Here is an 18241-nt window from a genome sequence, read left to right on the forward strand (position 1 = left end):
CCACTGGGTGGTCAGCACTAGAGTAACGAACAGGTTAAAAATATATTATTACTTTGAGTAATCCTTGGTAAGTCAAGATATTTCATTCTTTTGCTTTTTACTTGTTATGTATTTTATTTCTAGATATTCTACTTAGTAATTTTTCAATATCCTTGTGATTTTTGAAAGATTTTATTTTTAAGTAATCTCTAGACCCAACATGGTACTCCCAATGCACACCTGCAAGCTCAAGAGTCACATGTTCTACCAACTAAGCCAGCCAAGAGCCCCAGTATTCTGGTGATATTTATTTTCCAAAATTTATTTGGTATTTTAGTTGGTGTGACAGATAGTTGGTTGCATTATCTTTTTACATTATATGGCAATGCACACTATATTCTGACATATATAGTACACAAAATAAGATCCTTTAGAAGAGTTATGCACAACACATGCAATATTGAATTTATACATTGGATCCCAGGATATGACTGAAGAATAAAAGATGGACTAGGCATGTTGGGTGTTGGGCTGAAGGAATCAGAAGTTACTGAACACAGTAAATACACATCTGGTTTGAGGAGTAACTGCAGCATATATAACATTGACAGTGGTGCCTCCGAGATGATAGAACTATATTACGTTAACCAATTTAGGACTACACAAGCAGGTATCATCCAGCATCAGGATATAGCTGCAGGGTTTTGTGCACCATTCCCATTTGTAACTTTAGGAAACTGATGTTTTTCTTAGGCCACTTTAATATTACGACTTGAGTAACAGGTCAGATAATAAGGACAACATACACAACCTCCAACTAAAATCTTGTTGCAGTCTAGACAGTGACTTGGTACATTAGAGAATTTTATTTTTTTTATTTTTATTTTTTAAATATATATATATTTTAATTTTTATTTGTTTGTGATAGTCACACAGAGAGAGAGAGAGAGGCAGAGACACAGGCAGAGGGAGAAGCATGCTCCATGCACGGGGAGCCCGACGTGGGATTCGATCCCGGGTCTCCAGGATCGCGCCCTGGGCCAAAGGCAGGCGCTAAACCGCTGCGCCACCCAGGGATCCCCTACATTAGAGAATTTTTAAACTGCAGCTCCTTTTGGATCCCCCAAAGTATATCTGCACTCTTCTTCAAACGGGCCTCTTCCTCAGGAGTCAGAGTCACCTTCACAACATTGGAGATTCCATTCTGTTCCAAATTGCAAGGAACACTAAGGAAGACATCATCCTTTATTCCATAGAGACCTTTAATCATGGTGGAAATTGGATGCACCCACCTAAGATTCTTCATTATACTTTCTGCCAAATCTGCTATAGACAGTCCAATGGCCCAGGAAGTGTAGCCTTTCAGTTTGATCACCTCATAGGCACTGTCAACCACCGGTTTGTGACCCTCTTTCCACTGTTCCTTATCTGCATCAGTGCCTAAGTCAGGGTGCAGATTCTTCAGAGAGACCCCAGCAACATTTACTCCATTCCATACAGGCACACTGGAGTCTCCATGCTCTCCAAGGACCCACCCATGATAGCTTAATGGGTGAACTCCCAGCCTTTCCCCCATTAGGTAAGGGAACCCGGCTGAATCCAGATTGCAACCACTTCCAATAATGCAATTTTGGGAAAGCCACTTATCTTCCAAGCCACATAGGTTAAGGTATCCACTGGATTGGAAACAACAAGCAACTTGCAGTTTGGGCTGTATTTGACAATATTAGAAATGATGAACTTAAAGATGTTCACGTTAGACTGGACCAAATTAAGACGACTTTCTCCCTCTTGCTGACATGCCCCAGCTGTGATAATAACCAGCTTGGAATTTGCAGTCACAAACAATTTGCAGTCAAAACAAATGGTGGGTATTTGTCGTTTCTAATGGCTAATATTCCATTGTATACATAGACCACATCTTCCTTATCCATTCATTTTTCAGTGGACACCGAGGCTCCTTCCACAGTTTGGCTATTGTGGACATTGAAGCTATAAACATCGGGGTGCAGGTGTCCTGGCATTTCACTGCATCTTTGACAACTTTTCTTAAACTCACCAGAGCACTGAGATCCCAGGACAACTAACCAGTGCAGTATCAATGGAGACAGGCACCTGCAAGGAGATAGAAGACACAAACATTGATTTCCTAGGAGATAGGCAGCCAGAAACCAGAAAGGATAGTTAATCTAGGTGGTTGACATATTGCTAGAGGCTGAGTATTACTCTGCCATTAGAAACGGCCATTTGCTTCGAAGTGGATGGAACTGGAGGGTATTATGCTGAGTGAAATAAGTCAATTGGAGAAGGACAAACTTATATGGTCTCATTCATTTGGGGAATATAAAAAATAGTGAAAGGGAATAACGGGGAAAGGAGAAAAAATGAGTGGGAAATATCAGAAAGGGAGACAGAACATGAAAGACTCCTAACTCTGGGGAACGAACTAGGGGTGGTGGAAGGGGAGGTGGGTGGGGGGTGGGGGTGACTGGGTGACAAGCACTGAGGTGGGCACTTGACGGTATGAGCACTGGGTGTTATTCTATATGCTGGCAAATTGAATACCAATAAAAAATAAATTTGTAAAAAAATCAAAAGAAAGTGAAAAGTCTGAGGCTGCAAATACTGGGCAAGGGTGGAGGCAGTGGGCAATTCACACACTCTTACAGATTTTCTCCAAAAATCCATGGTGCACTCAAGGTAACCACAGCAACAAACAACCCATCAATCACAAACTAGCCTGGGTCCTGATTAGATTAACACAAATTTCCACATTAAAGACCTAATATGGGCAGCCCAGGTGGCTCAGCGATTTAGTGCCACCTTCCACCCAGGGCGTGTTCCTTGAAACCTGGAATCCAGTCTGGTGTCAGGCTCCCTGCATGGAGCCTGCTTCTCCCTCTGCATGTCTCTCAGCCTCTGTCTCTCTGTGTCATTCATGAATAAATAAATAAAATCTTTAAAAAAAAAAGATCTAATAGAAGGAAAGGCGAACCCATTTCCAGGGATAAATACTATTGCCTGTTTCTGGTTCCTTGCCCGTCCCACTGAATATAGCTATAAAAATTGGAAAGTCAGTACTAACAGACAGATGGGAAAGAAGGCTAGAATTCAAGTACCACATTGTTGATGATGGATCTACTGGGATTTTTCCCCCTCTGATATCCCCCACCAAACCTGAAAATAAGCACTAGGGCACAGGTAGAATGACGGGAGAAACTTTCTAAAGTTGGCTTGAGACATAGAAAAGAGAACTTGTAATGCCCAGAAGAGGTGCAGAAATCACCTGGTTTTTTCTCTTTCTCTTAATTCTTCCCTTTCCTCCTTCTCCACCTCTCCCTCCTCTTTCTTTTTTCAAATATTTTATTTTTACATAATCACTACACCCAACACGGGGCTCAAACTCACAGCCCGACATCAAAAGTTGCATGCTCTACCGAGCCTGCTGAGTGCCCCTTAATTTTTCTTCTATGTCCTAGTCCCTAAGAAAAAGAGTGGTGATCAGGATGGGAAGGAGCCAAGACTCTGAGAGAGGGGAAATCTTCCTCTGTTGGGTGCAGCTGTAATTCTATAGAGCAAGTGGCCACCGTTGTCCCTGTTTATCTTTTCTCTCTTTGTTCTCTCACCAACTGGCTCTGGATATGGATGTAGTTGTGGAAGGGCCTAGTAGAGCAGGATAACCAAAGCATAAGCTGTTTGGAGCTGAGGGGAAATAGAAGGCACGGGGGGGGGGGGAGGGGAGATGACCAACAAGAACTTGAGAAAGCAAACACATATAGTTGTCTATTTATTTCTGGGTTCACCTCTAAGCCATTGCATGCATGGATGTGATCCTAGCTGACATACTTTGAGAAATGAACCAGCAGATAGGTACACCACCACCTAGATCCCGGACTAGCCATGTGGTGGTGCATATTCAGGGAGGCACCAAAGGAATTGCAAACAGTGGCTTTGAACAACTGAACTGACATAGGAACACAACTCACCCAAGACAGGTTGAACTCACTCTGCACTTAACCATTTGAATTACTTTTGAAAACACAGTATTACCTTCTCTGTTCAGTGTGAAAAAGACTCAGAGTCTTAAAACATTCAAAATGTACAGGATAGGGACACCTGAGTGGCTCAGTGGTTGAGCATCTGCTTTCAATTTAGGGCTTGATCCGGGTCCAGGTTCAAGTCCCGATTCAAGCTCCCTCTGGAAAGCCTGCTTCTCCCTCTGCCTATGGCTCTGCATCTCTTTGTGTGTCTCTCATGAATAAATAAATAAAATATGTTTAAAAATGTCCAGGATATAATCCAAAATTTTGGAATATATGAAATTAAAGGAAAATACCAACTCCTATGGCAAAAGGCGACCAACAGACTCCAGTTTCACGATGAAATAAATGTTGAAATCATCTTTAAAAAGTGTTAAAGCAATTATTATAAAAGTTCTGAAACAAGTAATCAAAACACCCTTGAAAGATGGAAAAATAGAAAGTCTCGGCAAAGAAATGGAAGAACTAAAGAAGAAGAAAATGGAAATTTGAAATGAGCATGATAACTGAGATTTAATGCTCACTGAATAGGCTTAATATCAGAATCCACAGGGCAGAGAGATAGGAGCAACCAACTTGAAGACTGCTGCATGGAAAGTATCCAATTTGAACAACAAAGAAAAAAAAAAGAAGAAGAACATACCAAAAATATACAGAGCCTAAGGGGCAACAACCAAAGTTCTGATGCTGAAAAAATATTTGAGGAAATAATGACTGAAAATTCCTAAATATGTTGGGAGACATAAGACTGTAGATCAAGAAACTTTGATGATCACTGAAGACTTGTTCTCTCAGCAACTTGCAAGTATGCAATACACTAGTATTAACTATAGTGAGAATCCTGTGCATTAGATTGCCAACACCTGGCAGGGAAGACCTGTGGTGGGGGTGGGACCAGGGGAGTGCAGGTGCGCAGCAGGATGGACTGTCTGTAGATGAGTGCTGTGGTACAGGCCAGTGACTGAAGACAGGGCCTGATCCAGCACCATAAGTGGCAGCAGTGGCTCTGCAGGTCAGCACATGAAGCGCTCCTGTGGCTTCACATTTTCCCAGGGCATGTGTACTGCAGTGAAGGCCTGTCACAGGTAGGCCAGCCCCAAGCATGTACACTTCACTTTGGTGGGGTCAGTCACGGGGGTCTTGACAGGCATCTTGCAATTTCACAGCTACAGAGGCCTGGGTCGGCTACTGGTGCAGTTCCTGAGCTCCATGTGGGCAGAGGCTAAGGAGTGGAAAGAGACTCAAGTGTCTGGTGACAGTGAGAGTGGCAAAAGCTACTGAAATCTGCTTTGAGGTCTATGGATGCCATGCTGGCCATTGGTATCTTCAATGGCAAATCTGCTGGGTTGGTTTGTAGGACAGGACACCATTTGCCACAATCACTTCCACTGTGTGTCTGCTACTGCAGAACTGTTTTTGTTCACGGAAAGCTGTGTAATTATTGATCTATGTGGAGGGACAGAGGCTAGGGTCTCATGTGTTGCCACTTGCTGGACATCATTCTGTATGCATATGTTTTGAGATGTCATGTTCATTTTTCAGTTCCAAATATTTTTTATTTTCTATCATGATTTCATTTTGACCTATGACTCCTTAGAATTGCTTGTTTAATTTTATTTAGATTTTATTTCTTCGAGAGAGAAATGGAGCAGAGAGAGAGAGAGAAGGATAGAGAGACCATGAGCGGGGGGAGGGGCGAGGGGAGAGGGTGAAGCAGATTCCCACTTAGCAGGAAGCCCAACATGGGGCTCAATCCCAGGACCCCAGGATCAGGACCCTTGCTAAAGGCAGACAATTAGTTGATTGAACCACCCTGGTGCACTGCTTTCCTTAACTTTTACCCATTGGAAATTTTTTCTATCAATTTTACCTTACTCATTTCTAGTTTTTTTTCCCACTGTGATATGTTTGATTTCATTTTCTTGACATTGGCTGAGACTTTTTAAAAAAAATGTTCCATTTGCTTTCTTAAGAATGTATATTCTCGGGATCCCTGGGTGGCGCAGCGGTTTAGCACCTGCCTTTGGCCCAGGGAGCGATCCTGGAGACCCGGGATCAAGTCCCACGTCGGGCTCCTGGTGCATGGAGCCTGCTTCTCCCTCTGCCTATGTCTATGCCTCTCTCTCTCTCTCTCTCTCTCTCTCTCTCTCTCTGTGTGTGACTATCATAAGTAAATAAAAGTTAAAAAAAATTAAAAAAAAGAATGTATATTCTCTAGTAATTCATTTTGATACATGTCAGTGCTTGCTATTTTGTTGTTCAAATCTTCTAGATCCTTCCTGGGTTTGTTGTATTTAGTTTGTTTTGTCTTCCTACTCTATTGGTTACTGGGAAGTGTGCTAAAATTGTCTGCTGGTCAGTTATGCTTCTGGCAATGGCAGGCCAGTTGACTTGGGAACAATCCTTCCAAGAATGCAAAATGAGATCTCCTGGGGTTCTCCTGGCCCCATATTTGGATACTCCCAATTGTGTTTCCAGGATAGGTTACCTCTGGGCTTTGAAGTGAGACACCCCAGAGCAAAGGCTCAGCGTGTTCCTCAGTGTACCCACTGGTTAAGAGTGTCCTATCTGCCTGGTGGCTCCAGAGTCTTTCTCAACTGCTTCTTTTTGTTAATTGCTTAGCAGAAAACAGTTCATTGGTTTTGTCCTAAGGCAAGCACCCCCTGCTAGTCCAGGAGAACACTATGGACCTGTCCTCCTTCGCCCGTCTCAACTATCACTCTTTCTTCACAATGCCCCTTTCCAACCCTATTCGCCACCAGATCTCCTATTTTAAGCACATCTCTGGCCCCTGACATATATGCATTTCAGGAAACTCAAGTACAGGGGCATGTAGAGAATGAGGTCTACATATCTCTTTGTCATCAACCTGCTGAGAGGACTTGAGTAGGTTCAGCCATCTATTGTGCCTATTGGTTTTCCTTTGTTAATTTTAGCAAGTAATACCTGCGTGTTGCAGGTTTCATGGATATAACAACAGAGACCAAAAAGGAAGAGTTGGCAAGTTCCAGTATGCTGGGGTCATAGAGCTTAACGCCAAATTCATAATCCAATCTTGTCCACAACTTCATCTGTTGGTTTGGGGACAGGAAGTAGTGAGGGAATCAACCTTTCATATCCTCAAGTTCCCTTTCTTCTCCCCCACTCTATATTTAATACTGTCTTGGAGGAAAATTAACTTTCATTTGAGTTGCCCCAATTCTTCCCTATCCTCCAATTTTAGGACTAAGTATCTCTTCTTCCAGGAAACCTGATACTATGATGCACAAAATGACCTCTCTGCATTTATATCTTAAGGCACTGAGTGTATATCCCATTCATGCTTTTTTCCATGCCCCATCCTGGTTTCTGCTAGTTTGGATCATAAGACTTAACCTTTCCCTGGACTGTATGCCAACAGAGAGTTAGTCACACCTCGACTCATGAGGAGTGGTTCTTCCCTCAAGTCTGGACACATTGTACGCTCTCTATAACCTTCTAAAGTTTGTTTATTTTTTAAGAGTATTTGCACTTGAAGATATTCCTATAGTTTCCAAGTGATTGAGTAAACGACGCCAACAAATAAGGCATTGTTGGAGAGGAGAGCTTAGAGAAGCCAATGGTATTTCCTATCCATTCTAGACCATGGGTGCTGTCACCTGTGAGATTGATTGTACTTCCCTGGATTAGTTCAAAGGGAGTCCACTTGTGGGAACCTACTAGAATCACAGGCCTGAAAAGAAAAGATAAGCTGCATAAGGAAAGTCTGGAGAACTCAGAGGGATGGTGCTTCCTGTAGCTATAAGAAGATCCCACACATAAGCAGTTTTCCTCAGAGATGGTAGTCTATGAACAAAGAGAGTCCAGGAGTCTTGGCTAAGGAGTTCAGACTTCTGAATGGTGAGAGGGTAGAGAAATCCACTGGGAGGCAGGCGTTGGAAACTTAGGTACTAAATGAAGGGAGCTAAAGGTAGTGGTACTATAGAAGAAGAGACAGAGGTTCTGGGTTAATGCCACTGTTTATTTTTCAGGGAAAAGAAGCTGATATACAATGGTTCAGGGAAGAGGGTTGGCAAATAGGAGAGACATTGCCTTGGGACCCATCCACTCCCCTCCCTGCCGCCTCCCAGCTGGGATAAGACGATCATACCACTGGACATCATGTAGAATTAGCCTGACACCTTGTAGGTGTCTATAGGTCCTAATTCCAAATGGTGGTTGGGTGACACAAAGTAGTTACAGCCTCGGTTCTGGGTGTAGTGTCCTTATGGGTCTCTGAAAGAGAGAAGGGGTAGTAGGTATTCAGTGACCACACAGTTTGCTGAAACATATTTCTTTGAGAGTAACAGATCCTCCCAAACCCTGGGGGCAGGGATACTTAATGTGGTTTAGGGGATGCCCACACAAGGCTTCCCTTGGGTTTTTTCGAGTCTAGTGAGCAAAGGGACATTAATATTAGATCTCCTGAGTTTTGAATAAATCAGGCAGGCCTACAAGCAGACAATGGGGGCTTGGGCTGAGGGAAGGGGTGGGGATCCCCAGTTGGAATGGGTCCTGGGACTGAGGAGGTATAGTCTCTCTGTCTTTCCCCTACAATAGTGGTTCTATAGGTTTAACAAACGAGTGGCAAGAGGAAGTGATTCTTAACCCTACCGATTTGTCGGATATTCAAGCAAATACTTCCACAGGCAGCAAAGCAGCATTCATACCCAACAGCACAGTCCCAGGAATATTGGCACTTTCTTTGGCACTCGTAGTAGGTAGGTGACCTCGAGCAATCTCGCATTTTCGGTTTTACTACAACTGAGAAGGAATACATGAGCAGTGACTCCAAAAAGAAGAGTTTTTCTCACTATTATCAGCCCCTCTAAGGCCCCAGCACCACCTCCATTGGTTTCTCTTCTTCTTTTCCCTGCTCAGGGATCTGGGAGGCCTTTTCCATTCCAAGAGTCAAAATCCAGCTCCTACCCCCTAACAAACCCAGCAACCATGAGGCCACCTCCATGGAATTCAACATCACATGACCTGAGTCCTGAAACCCAGTTCGCAGAACAAAGAGGCTCAAAAGATCTACTGGTCTCCTGCTCTCATTTTACAGAGTGAGAGGAACAGGGTCCCAGAGGAAAGGAAGAACCGTCCCTTGCTTTTCCCTGTCTGGCTGAGACAACCCTCCAAACCTGGCTATTCCTCAGAAACCTTTGCCAGCCAGTATGGACCCACTCCTCTCCCCTCAATTCTGCTGATTTTAATTGTTTTACCCCAGCCATTCCAAACTTCTCTTGGTCAATCACCCATTTTAGTACTCTTCCCACATCCAATGTTTTAAAATACTCAATTTGGTAAACAAAGGGCATATTTCAAGAGATAATTAGTCCCCCTTGCCCAATTTGGTGCTCATCTTTGGAACTCCTGAGTGGAAGACACCAATTCCTGGTGGTTCAAGCTAGGCATTCTCTATGCAGGCTTTGAATCCTGTGCAGCTTTCCACCACTACAGGTCCTCCTCAACAAAAACACCATAGTCCCCGCAACATACAGAAGAACATCATTACTTGTCACATCAGGAGTCCCTGAAACTTGAGAACTGCACATTCAGCTTTCCTCTGGTATCCTGGCTTAAAAAAGGAACCAAGAGTTTCACATATGCCAGTGCCGGGTTCCTTTTGTTTTCTAGCCCCTCTTCAGTTTGAAGCTCCACCAAAATACCTACTGAAATTTGGACGACGAGTTACTTTCTTAGTTTTTTCTTTCATAGTTCCTGTCACTGGCATGATGACCAGGCAGTAGAGTGTCACCAGCTGGAAAACCAACCACTTCATGTTGTTAACTCTGGATGTCTGAATGTGAGCCTGGCAGCAGACCCAGTATTTTACCAGGTCCTGCAGGGGGTAGCGAAGGGCTTTGGGGTGTGGAGTTTGGAGAACATGTGACTGGTCTCTCACTGCCCCATCTGGTTCTGTCTCATCTTTTCCAGGCACCACTCCTTGGTTGGGCCCTGGTGTCTCCTGAGGTACTTCCTATTTCTTATGTTTTCTACTCTGCTCACTGAAGAAATGAATTCTTCATATTTAATCATTTCTATTTTAGAAATTTGAAAAATACAGAAGTACAAAGAAAATGAAGGAGATATAATCAGCTCTCCAACCTAGATAGGTAATAGTGTCATTTGTTTTCATAGAAAGATAGCTTTAAAATTGTCTTTTCAATAAAAAAAATCATACATCTTTACTGTTTGAGAGTTTTAGTAAATTTTAAAAGCCATTTAAGAATGTCAGTCCAGCAGTGAAACACTGAGACACCTGCATTCCGATGTTCATAGCAGCAATATCACAATAGCCAAATTGTGGAAGGAGCCTCGGTGTCCATAGAAAGACGAATGGATAAAGAAGACCTGGTCTGGGATCCCTGGGTGGCGCAGCGGTTTGGCGCCTGCCTTTGGCCCAGGGCGCGATCCTGGAGACCCGGGATCGAATCCCACATCGGGCTCCCGGTGCATGGAGCCTGCTTCTCCCTCTGCCTGTGTCTCTGCCTCTCTCTCTCTCTGTGACATCATAAATAAATAAAAATTAAAAAAAAAGAAGACCTGGTCTATGTATACAATGGAATATTACTCAGCCATTAGAAACGACAAATACCCACCATTTGCTTCAATGTGGATGGAACTGGACGGTATTATGCTATGTGAAATAAGTCAGTCAGAGAAGGACAAACATTATATGGTCTCATTCATTTGGGGAATGTGAAAATTAGTGAAAGGGAATAAAGGGAAAGGACAGAAAATGAATGAAAATATCAGTGAGGGTGACAAAACATGAGAGACACCTAACTCTGGGAAATGAACGAGGGGCAGTGGAAGGGGAGGTGGGCGGGGGGTTCGGGTGACTGGGTGATGGGCACGGAGGGGGGCACTTGGCAGGATGAACACTGGGTGTTATGCTATATGTTGGCTAATTGAATTCCAATAAAAATTTTTTTTTAAATTTTAAAAAATAAAATGCTGTCCCACAGCGCTATATGTATTATTATGGCTACAGGGTCTTTCCTCCATAGTTTTTTAAAAACATTTTTCCCACTGGTATTTTTGTGTATATATTTTTTTATTGGAGTTCGATAACCTCCAGTGCTCATCCCGTCTAGTGCCCTTCTCTCCACTGGTTTTGTAGTAGCACGTTAACAATATACAGTTAACAAATGGGTGGAAAAATCACAAGCTCCTTAAATCTTTTTTTATGCTTTTCCTCCTTGCTGTGTCAAATGTGTTCATTGCTCTTTTATCTCAGTGGCTGTATCAACACTTAACAGCTGCAAGTGAAGCTGATAGTGAATTTGGTCACACACACAAAAAAGGGAGAATTGAGAGACAAATGAAGTAACAACCAGCAGTTTGCTAACTGCCATTTACTCTGCCATCAAGGCTCAGGACCTTTAAGACCTAAGCGCAGGCAGGGAAGCTCGGTGAGGCGGCCACTTGGCAGCCAGACTGCGCGGGAACTGCCCATTTTGCTTAAAGTGGACACGGTGAGAAGGATTACAAACATCCCATTTCTCTACCTCGTCATCAAAGATTTCTGCTTTAATCCTTAAGGACGAGCGTGGCCTTCACTTGGTCAGGCACATGCTTGCCGCTCAGCGCCTCGACAATCGCAAGCGCAAACGCAAAGCTGGTTGCAGGCCCCCGGCTGGTGAGGACCAGGCCGTCCTTCGCCATGCGGTTCTCGGAGTAGCTATAATGACTTCAATTCATCATTTTGTCTTTTGCAAGTGGGTGCGTTGTAACTTTGCTTCCAAAACCTATTTCATGAGCCCAAAGAGCTGTAGGACCTGCACAGATGGCGGCTATGAGGCCCTTCCTGTCTTCTTGCTCCTTCATTATCTCCTTCTCGGCAGCGTACTCACATACATTCTGTGTCCCTCTTTTTTTGCATCTTCCAGACTGGCATCAGGACAAATGACGTCTCGGCTACGCTGTACTGGGTCTTTCTCAGCCAGACCCGCAATGGTGACTTTAATTCCAGCTCATCTCATGACATCTATAGAAATGACTGTCTCCATCTCCTCTGCTCCTTTGGCCAGGATGACCAGAGCTCTTTTTTTATTTTTATTTTTATTTTTTATTGGAGTTCAATTTGCCAACATATAGCATAATCCCATCAAGTGTCCCACTCAGTGCCCGTCATCCAGTCACCCCCACCCCCCGCCCACCTCCCTTTCTACCACCCCTTGTTCGGTTTCCAGAGTTAGGAGTCTCATGTTCTGTCTCCCTTTCTGATATTTTCCACTCATTTTTTCTCCTTTCCCCCTTATTCCCTTTCACTATTTTTTATTTTCCCCAAATGAATGAGACCATATAATGTTTGTCCTTCTCCAATTGACTTATTTCACTCAGCATAATACCCTCCAGTTCCATCCACGTCGAAGCAAATGGTGGGTATTTGTCGTTTCTAATGGCTGAGTAAAATTCCACTGTGTGTGTGTGTGTGTGTGTGTGTGTGTATCTCACATCTTCTTTATCCATTCATCTTTCAATGGACACCAAGGCTCCTTCCACAGTTTGGCTTTTGTGGACATTGCTGTTATAAATGTAATTAAACATGTGCAAATCATGTTTAACTCAACAGAGGATGAATGTCAATTTCCTCAAACCTTATAAGGTACCACAGTGTAAGTCTGGAGATAATTGCAGGAATCAGCCCTCTATTGCCTATAAAAATTTGAGTATCAGAGGAATATTCGTACATTTTGTACTGGGGTAGATGGGGAGTCGAAGCTAACCCCGATATTCACCAGCATCGTAACACTGGGACAGTCCTATGACTTCTGTAGACTTAGTTCACTCATGAATTCTTGGCACTTCCATGGTGAGAATGAAATAAATTGACATCTTTAAACACTTTCGTAATACCTGGCACACAGTAGGTGCTCAATGCAGTACCTTCGTCTTATCGCCAATCTTGCTTCCCAATGACACATAGCAAGCCCCAAGTACCAGAAGAACTCTCTTAGTTTATAGTTTACCCTGAGTATTAAAACCCGGTCCTAGAATTGGACTCTTAGAAGAAAACCTGTTTGGTCCAGGAGTCGGTGAGATTTGCATGCTTATCCAAGCAGATCTGCCAACTCCACATGGATTGGTAGCAGAGCCAGGAGTAGATATAGGAACTCAAAACAGCCATTTCAAATGAACTACCTCTACTCTCTGAAAGAACAGCAAATGTGGGGAATTTGTTCTGGTATTATGGAGTGAGGAGGTGAATTCTGAGAAGGGACCTTTTCACGTTCTGTGAGGTGGAGGGTCAATTACTCTACCTTGTCCTTCAACTTAATTATTTCTTCCTGTTGACAGGCTCCACCAACCTACTCCCTTGGAGAAAATCCCTCAGGCTTTTCTTCTCCCCTGCCTCCTCTTCTTTCCTTGTTCACCCTAGTGACTGTGGGGAGAGCTCCACAGACTGTCTCCTCTTTCAACATTTTCTGGGTGGGATAGCTCTTCCCAAAGACACACAATCTTACTCTTTAACCTGAAGTCAACTGTAAAGAACTCCCTGTCCAAAAAGAATTCCTAAAGGATGCTTAAATTTCCATCATCAGCCATTTTTTCTTTGGAGATTGGATCCCTTTACAACTACAAGTACTGTATGAAATATATGTAGCCAGAAAACAAATACAGCTCAAACTCATACCTACAGAGAATGGTCTGGTGGTTTCCAGAGGTGGCAGGTAGAGTGTGAACAAAATGAGTGACAGGGACAAAAGGTACAAACCTCCAGTTACAAAATAAAGAAGTCCTGGTGATGCATTGTATAGCATGGTGACTGTAGTGAACAATACTGTATTGTATATTAAAAGGTTTCTAAGAGAATAGATCTCAAAACTCTCATCACTGGGCACCTGGGTGGCTCAGTCAGTTAAGCATCTGAGCTTCAGCTCAGGTCATGATCTCTGGGTCCTGGGACTGAGCCCACATTAGGCTCCCCACTCAGCATGGAGTCAGCTTGTCTCTCTGTTCCTCTCCCCTGCCCCTACTCCACGCTCTCTATCTCTTTCTCAAGGTAAAAAAAAATAAATCTAAAAAAAAAAAGTTTTTGACACAAGTAAAAAAAAGCGTAATTGTGTGGTGATGAATGCTAGCTAGACTTATTGTGATGATGATTTCACTATATAAATATTGAAACTTTATGCTGCATATGTGAACTAATATGATGTTATATGTCAATTATCTCTCAACTAAAATGCAAATACTTGTGGAGTAAGCAATCATTAGGTTTTAGGGAGGGCTCAGGAATGGGGACTATGAGAGCAGATATCAACCACACAAACTTGCGGTTTTAGAAGAATGCATGCACACATTATGGGTCAAAATACATAAGCAGGTATCATATATGTGTATATATATGTATATATTAAATGATATTATATATTATTTAACATTAATACATATACATATATGTATATGTTTTAATAAATGTGTGTGTGTGTGTGTGTGTATATATATATATATATATATATACATATATATATATACTGGATGTATGCACATGGATGTCTCCAGGCAGTGTGTGAAATATTCCTGGACATAGAGTTTGGTAGAAGGAGGTCTGCTTCTTGGGAGCCCTGGCCCTTGGCCCGTGGACTCTTCTTTTTTAACAAGCTCCAAATCATGTGTATGAGTGCCCAGTGCAATGCTCCTCTCTGATATCTGGTGAGCAAATCCCCCCAGCCCTCAACCCACAAACATGTGCCAAGACCTTGGTGCTAGATTTGATCACTTCACTTCCCTTATTTGCTAGATGGCCACCTGCCTTTCCTTTTTTTTTTTTTTAATTATTTTTTTTCCACCTGCCTTTCCTAAATCCTTCCTGTTCAGTCTCTTTTTATCCACTAAAACCCCCAAGGCATTTGGCGGGAGATAGTGTTATGCTTTAATTACCAAAATATAATCAATCCAAACTTGCACAAAGCAAGTCCAAGGCAAATAGAATTATAAACTGCACTTCAGTCTACCAATGGGTAGACTCAGATGCATCAGATAGACTCAAGACTTGGGTCTGTTTGGGTGACCAGAACTGTGAGTAAGGTACAAAGCATTCCTCCTAGCTTAGCCGGATATACTGCTCATATTAAAGAAAATCCAATCCTTTGGAATGGGAAAGTATCAGAGGGAAAAGTCTGTGACATGGCCAAAATGTAGCTCCTGGGGAGAACTTACAGATCTGCCACAATGCAAATCACCATTAAGTTTTAGGCCTTTGGTAGAAAGGGAGGTGGGCGGAAGATGGGGGTGACTGGGTGACAGGCACTGAGGGGGGCACTTGATGGGATGAGCACTGGGTGTTATTCTATATGTTGGCAAATTGAACACCAATAAAACATAAATTTAAAAAAAAGTTCTGGGCCTTTGAACCTTGTTTTTCTGCTCTTCTGTCCTGGTTCCAGGTCACAACCTCCTCTCCCCCTCCCCAAGTAAGAAGAGGCCACATAAAAGAGCTATCAGTCAGTTCCTCACACACTCAAACCCTTTCAGAGGTAAGTAGGGATAAGGGTCTGGAGGCATCAGTTTTTATTGGTGGTTTGCTTGGATGAGTTCTCTGAATAGGTGGCATCAGCACTATTCCTGTGAGATGGAGATTACTGTCTCTGGTGTTTGAATAAGAAACTTGAGACAGAGGGGACGTCCCACAGGTAAAAGGGGCATACATGAAACAAGATATCTGTATTCCTGACTCTAGATCCAGTACTTTCTCCTCTTTAACATTATCTGGAAAGCCCAGGATCCTGAATTCTGAGAGGAGCAGTTGTTCTGTGTCTTTGCAATGCCTAGGGGTTTTGTCATCATCCTACACTGTATCTCAAGATGACCAAAAAATTCACCCAGAATCCTGTATGTGGGTAGTATCCAGCCTGGATGTGATTATATATCTCTTCTGGCTCAGTTAGTGCACCTGAGGTGTGCAAAGAAGGGGATTGAGCATCCCCAGGATCCTGAGCACCCTTTAAGGGCAAGTAAGGAACTCAGAGAACTGGACTAAGAGTAAGGCCTTTTCAATGAACAGATCTCAAAGTTCTGGAAAACTTAGATATAGAATGATAGTTTCATATTTTTTACAATTTTTCATTTATTTTTATTTAAGTTTGATTTGCCAACCTATTTGCCAACCTATTTGCTCATCCCATCAAATGCCCTCCTCAGAAACAAATACATAGCTTCATGGAACCCATGGCTTTGGGTTTACTGTGTTTCTGTCAGTGTGTACTAGTTTTCCTTTTTCTTTGAGCAAAGGCAGTGTCCAGGAATGCAGCCCGCCCCAGGGCCTACTCACCTTCACCCAGCTACCTCCTACCTCATATCCCCACCTGTAAAGGGATGACAGAGCATCTGCATTGCTCATCTACCTTGCTATGCACTGCTGACTTCAGAGGATCACAACTACACTCTGAGCCAGGCTAAGGAACTAGGTATCCCAACAACCCTGAACTGACGTTCTTTTGTTAACTATGTGAGTGATTTATAGGATTTCTGGCAATCTACCATGCTCAAAGGTAGTTGGCCTTTGACCTGGAGCTTCTCCAGTTAGGTCATATCCCTTGGTAAATATTGCTCATTGGTAAATGAAATCTCAATATCTTCACTTGGCAATTTTCCTTCATCAAGCCATGCTGAGGCTAGGTGGCAGGGACACAGGTTCTGAATGGAGAAAGTTGGAGAACAGATGTAAGCATCTAAGAGTATGATCCCTCCAGCCTTGGATCTTTTACATTTTAATTGCTTCCCTCTTTTGCTTTCTTTTTTCTTTTTTTCTTTTTTTTTTTTTTTTTTTGAAGAGTAGTTGCATTTATTATGTATGTGGCATCATCCTCTGGCCCTTCCATAGCTTTTATTTTTTTTTAATTTTTATTTTTTTAATGAATTTATTTATTATTGGTGTTCAATTTACCAACATATAGAATAACACCCAGTGCTCATGCCATCAAGTGCCCCCTCAGTGCCTGTCACCCAGTCACCCCCACCCCTGGTCCACCTCCCCTTCCACCACCCCTAGTTCGTTTCCCAGAGTTAGGAGTCTCTCATGTTCTGTCTCCCTTCCTGATATTTCCCACTCATTTTTCTCCTTTCCCCTTTTGCTTTCTTTCCATAATGTTCTTCTCTTGTTCTCCTCAGGTCTTTTAAATCTAACCTGCTCAAAGTCAATGTGTCAAATGTTCACATGCTAAAACTTGCCCTATTTTCAGCTTCTAAATTTCACTTTTTCATCAAGAATACGTTTTCACAGCCCCTTTTCAAAAATTTTGCACCTTTTAAATGATCTCTTGTTTTTGAGGGAGAGGGATTTTGGTTGATTCCTCTCAAGCCCCATTGTTCACTAGAACTCTCAGGGATGATGGAGAATTTGTATGTCTGAGCTGTCCAATATAGTAGTCACTAGGTACATGTGGCTATTGAATGCTTAAAATGAATGGGAGCTGAATTTTGAATTTAATTAAAACCATCACATGTAGATAGTGGCTACCTTACTGGACAGTACTTTTCTTGGTGGAAAACTTCTGAACAAACATAAACACTTCCAGAGGGAAGGACAATCACTGTCTTGAGATATTCATTGGAATTTTACTCTTATCTTGGGCTCTTTTTTTTTTTCTATGATAGTCACAGTGAGAGAGAGAGAGAGGCAGAGACATAGGTCAGAGGGAGAAGCAGGCTCCATGCACTGGGAGCCTGATGTGGGATTCAATCCTGGGTCTCCAGGATCGTGCCATGGGCCAAAGGCAGGTGCCAAACCGCTGCGCCACCCAGAGATCCCTTATCTTGGGCTCTTTTATTTTCTTTCCTCTTTGGTTTCAGAATGGTGAAGCAGCAGATAAAGGCTAAAGGGGGCAGATGGAAGGGCTCTGGGAATTCTGAGTGTTAATTAAGGCTCCTGCTTCCATATGCTATCTCCCCCACCCCTCAGCTGCCAGTAGTCAGCAGGCTATTTCCTCTTCTGTCCACTGTTTTCTTCTTAACCACTACTATCATCTTTGTCCTTCCTTATTTTATTGTTTTATTAGCTGTCAGCTCTACAAATTAAGGATTTTTTATAAATTTATTTTTTATTGGTGTTCAATTTGCCAACATATAGAATAACACCCAGTGCTCATCCCATCAAGTGCCCCCCTCAGTGCCCGTCACCCAGTCACCCCCACCCCCCCGCCCACCTCCCCTTCCACCACCCCTAGTTCGTTTCCCAGAGTTAGGAGTCTCTCATGTTC

General features: G+C 42.9%; 1 protein-coding gene and 1 pseudogene across 2 annotated transcripts; both read right to left on the reverse strand.

Annotated features, from left to right (window-relative positions):
- Positions 1–232: 232 nt before the first annotated feature.
- Positions 233–2667, reverse strand: LOC144298742 (L-lactate dehydrogenase A chain pseudogene; annotated as a pseudogene).
- On the reverse strand, positions 1945–10169 carry LOC144298426 (protein WFDC11-like). 2 transcript variants are annotated; one of them, XR_013365391.1, is made up of 4 exons: positions 9708–10169; positions 8652–8801; positions 8149–8273; positions 1945–2094 (listed from the first exon to the last, which is right to left on the reverse strand). XR_013365391.1 is itself a non-coding variant. In XM_077873346.1 (3 exons), exons 1-3 carry the CDS (start codon positions 9814–9816, stop codon positions 8200–8202), a joined length of 333 nt encoding a protein of 110 aa, XP_077729472.1. In that variant the 5' UTR covers positions 9817–10160; the 3' UTR covers positions 7999–8199. The 2 variants fall into 2 exon arrangements, 1 of the variants encoding a protein (XP_077729472.1); XM_077873346.1 differs by lacking the exon at positions 1945–2094 and having other exon boundaries at positions 7999–8273; positions 9708–10160.
- Positions 10170–18241: the final 8072 nt, after the last annotated feature.

The sequence above is a fragment of the Canis aureus genome, chromosome 26 (assembly GCF_053574225.1).
Source record: "Canis aureus isolate CA01 chromosome 26, VMU_Caureus_v.1.0, whole genome shotgun sequence".
Classification (NCBI taxonomy): domain Eukaryota; kingdom Metazoa; phylum Chordata; class Mammalia; order Carnivora; family Canidae; genus Canis; species Canis aureus.

Bases quoted from the DNA above. Each gene is read 5' to 3' on its own strand.
- LOC144298426 (XM_077873346.1), bottom strand. From the start codon at position 9,816: ATGAAGTGGTTGGTTTTCCAGCTGGTGACACTCTACTGCCTGGTCATC. The intron at 8,802-9,707 runs GTAGGTATTTTG...ATTCCTTCTCAG, and splicing joins AACTCGTCGTCCAAATTTCA to TTGTAGTAAAACCGAAAATG. The intron at 8,274-8,651 runs GTAGGGTTAAGA...TCTCTCTTTCAG, and splicing joins CTTGAATATCCGACAAATCG to AGACCCATAAGGACACTACA.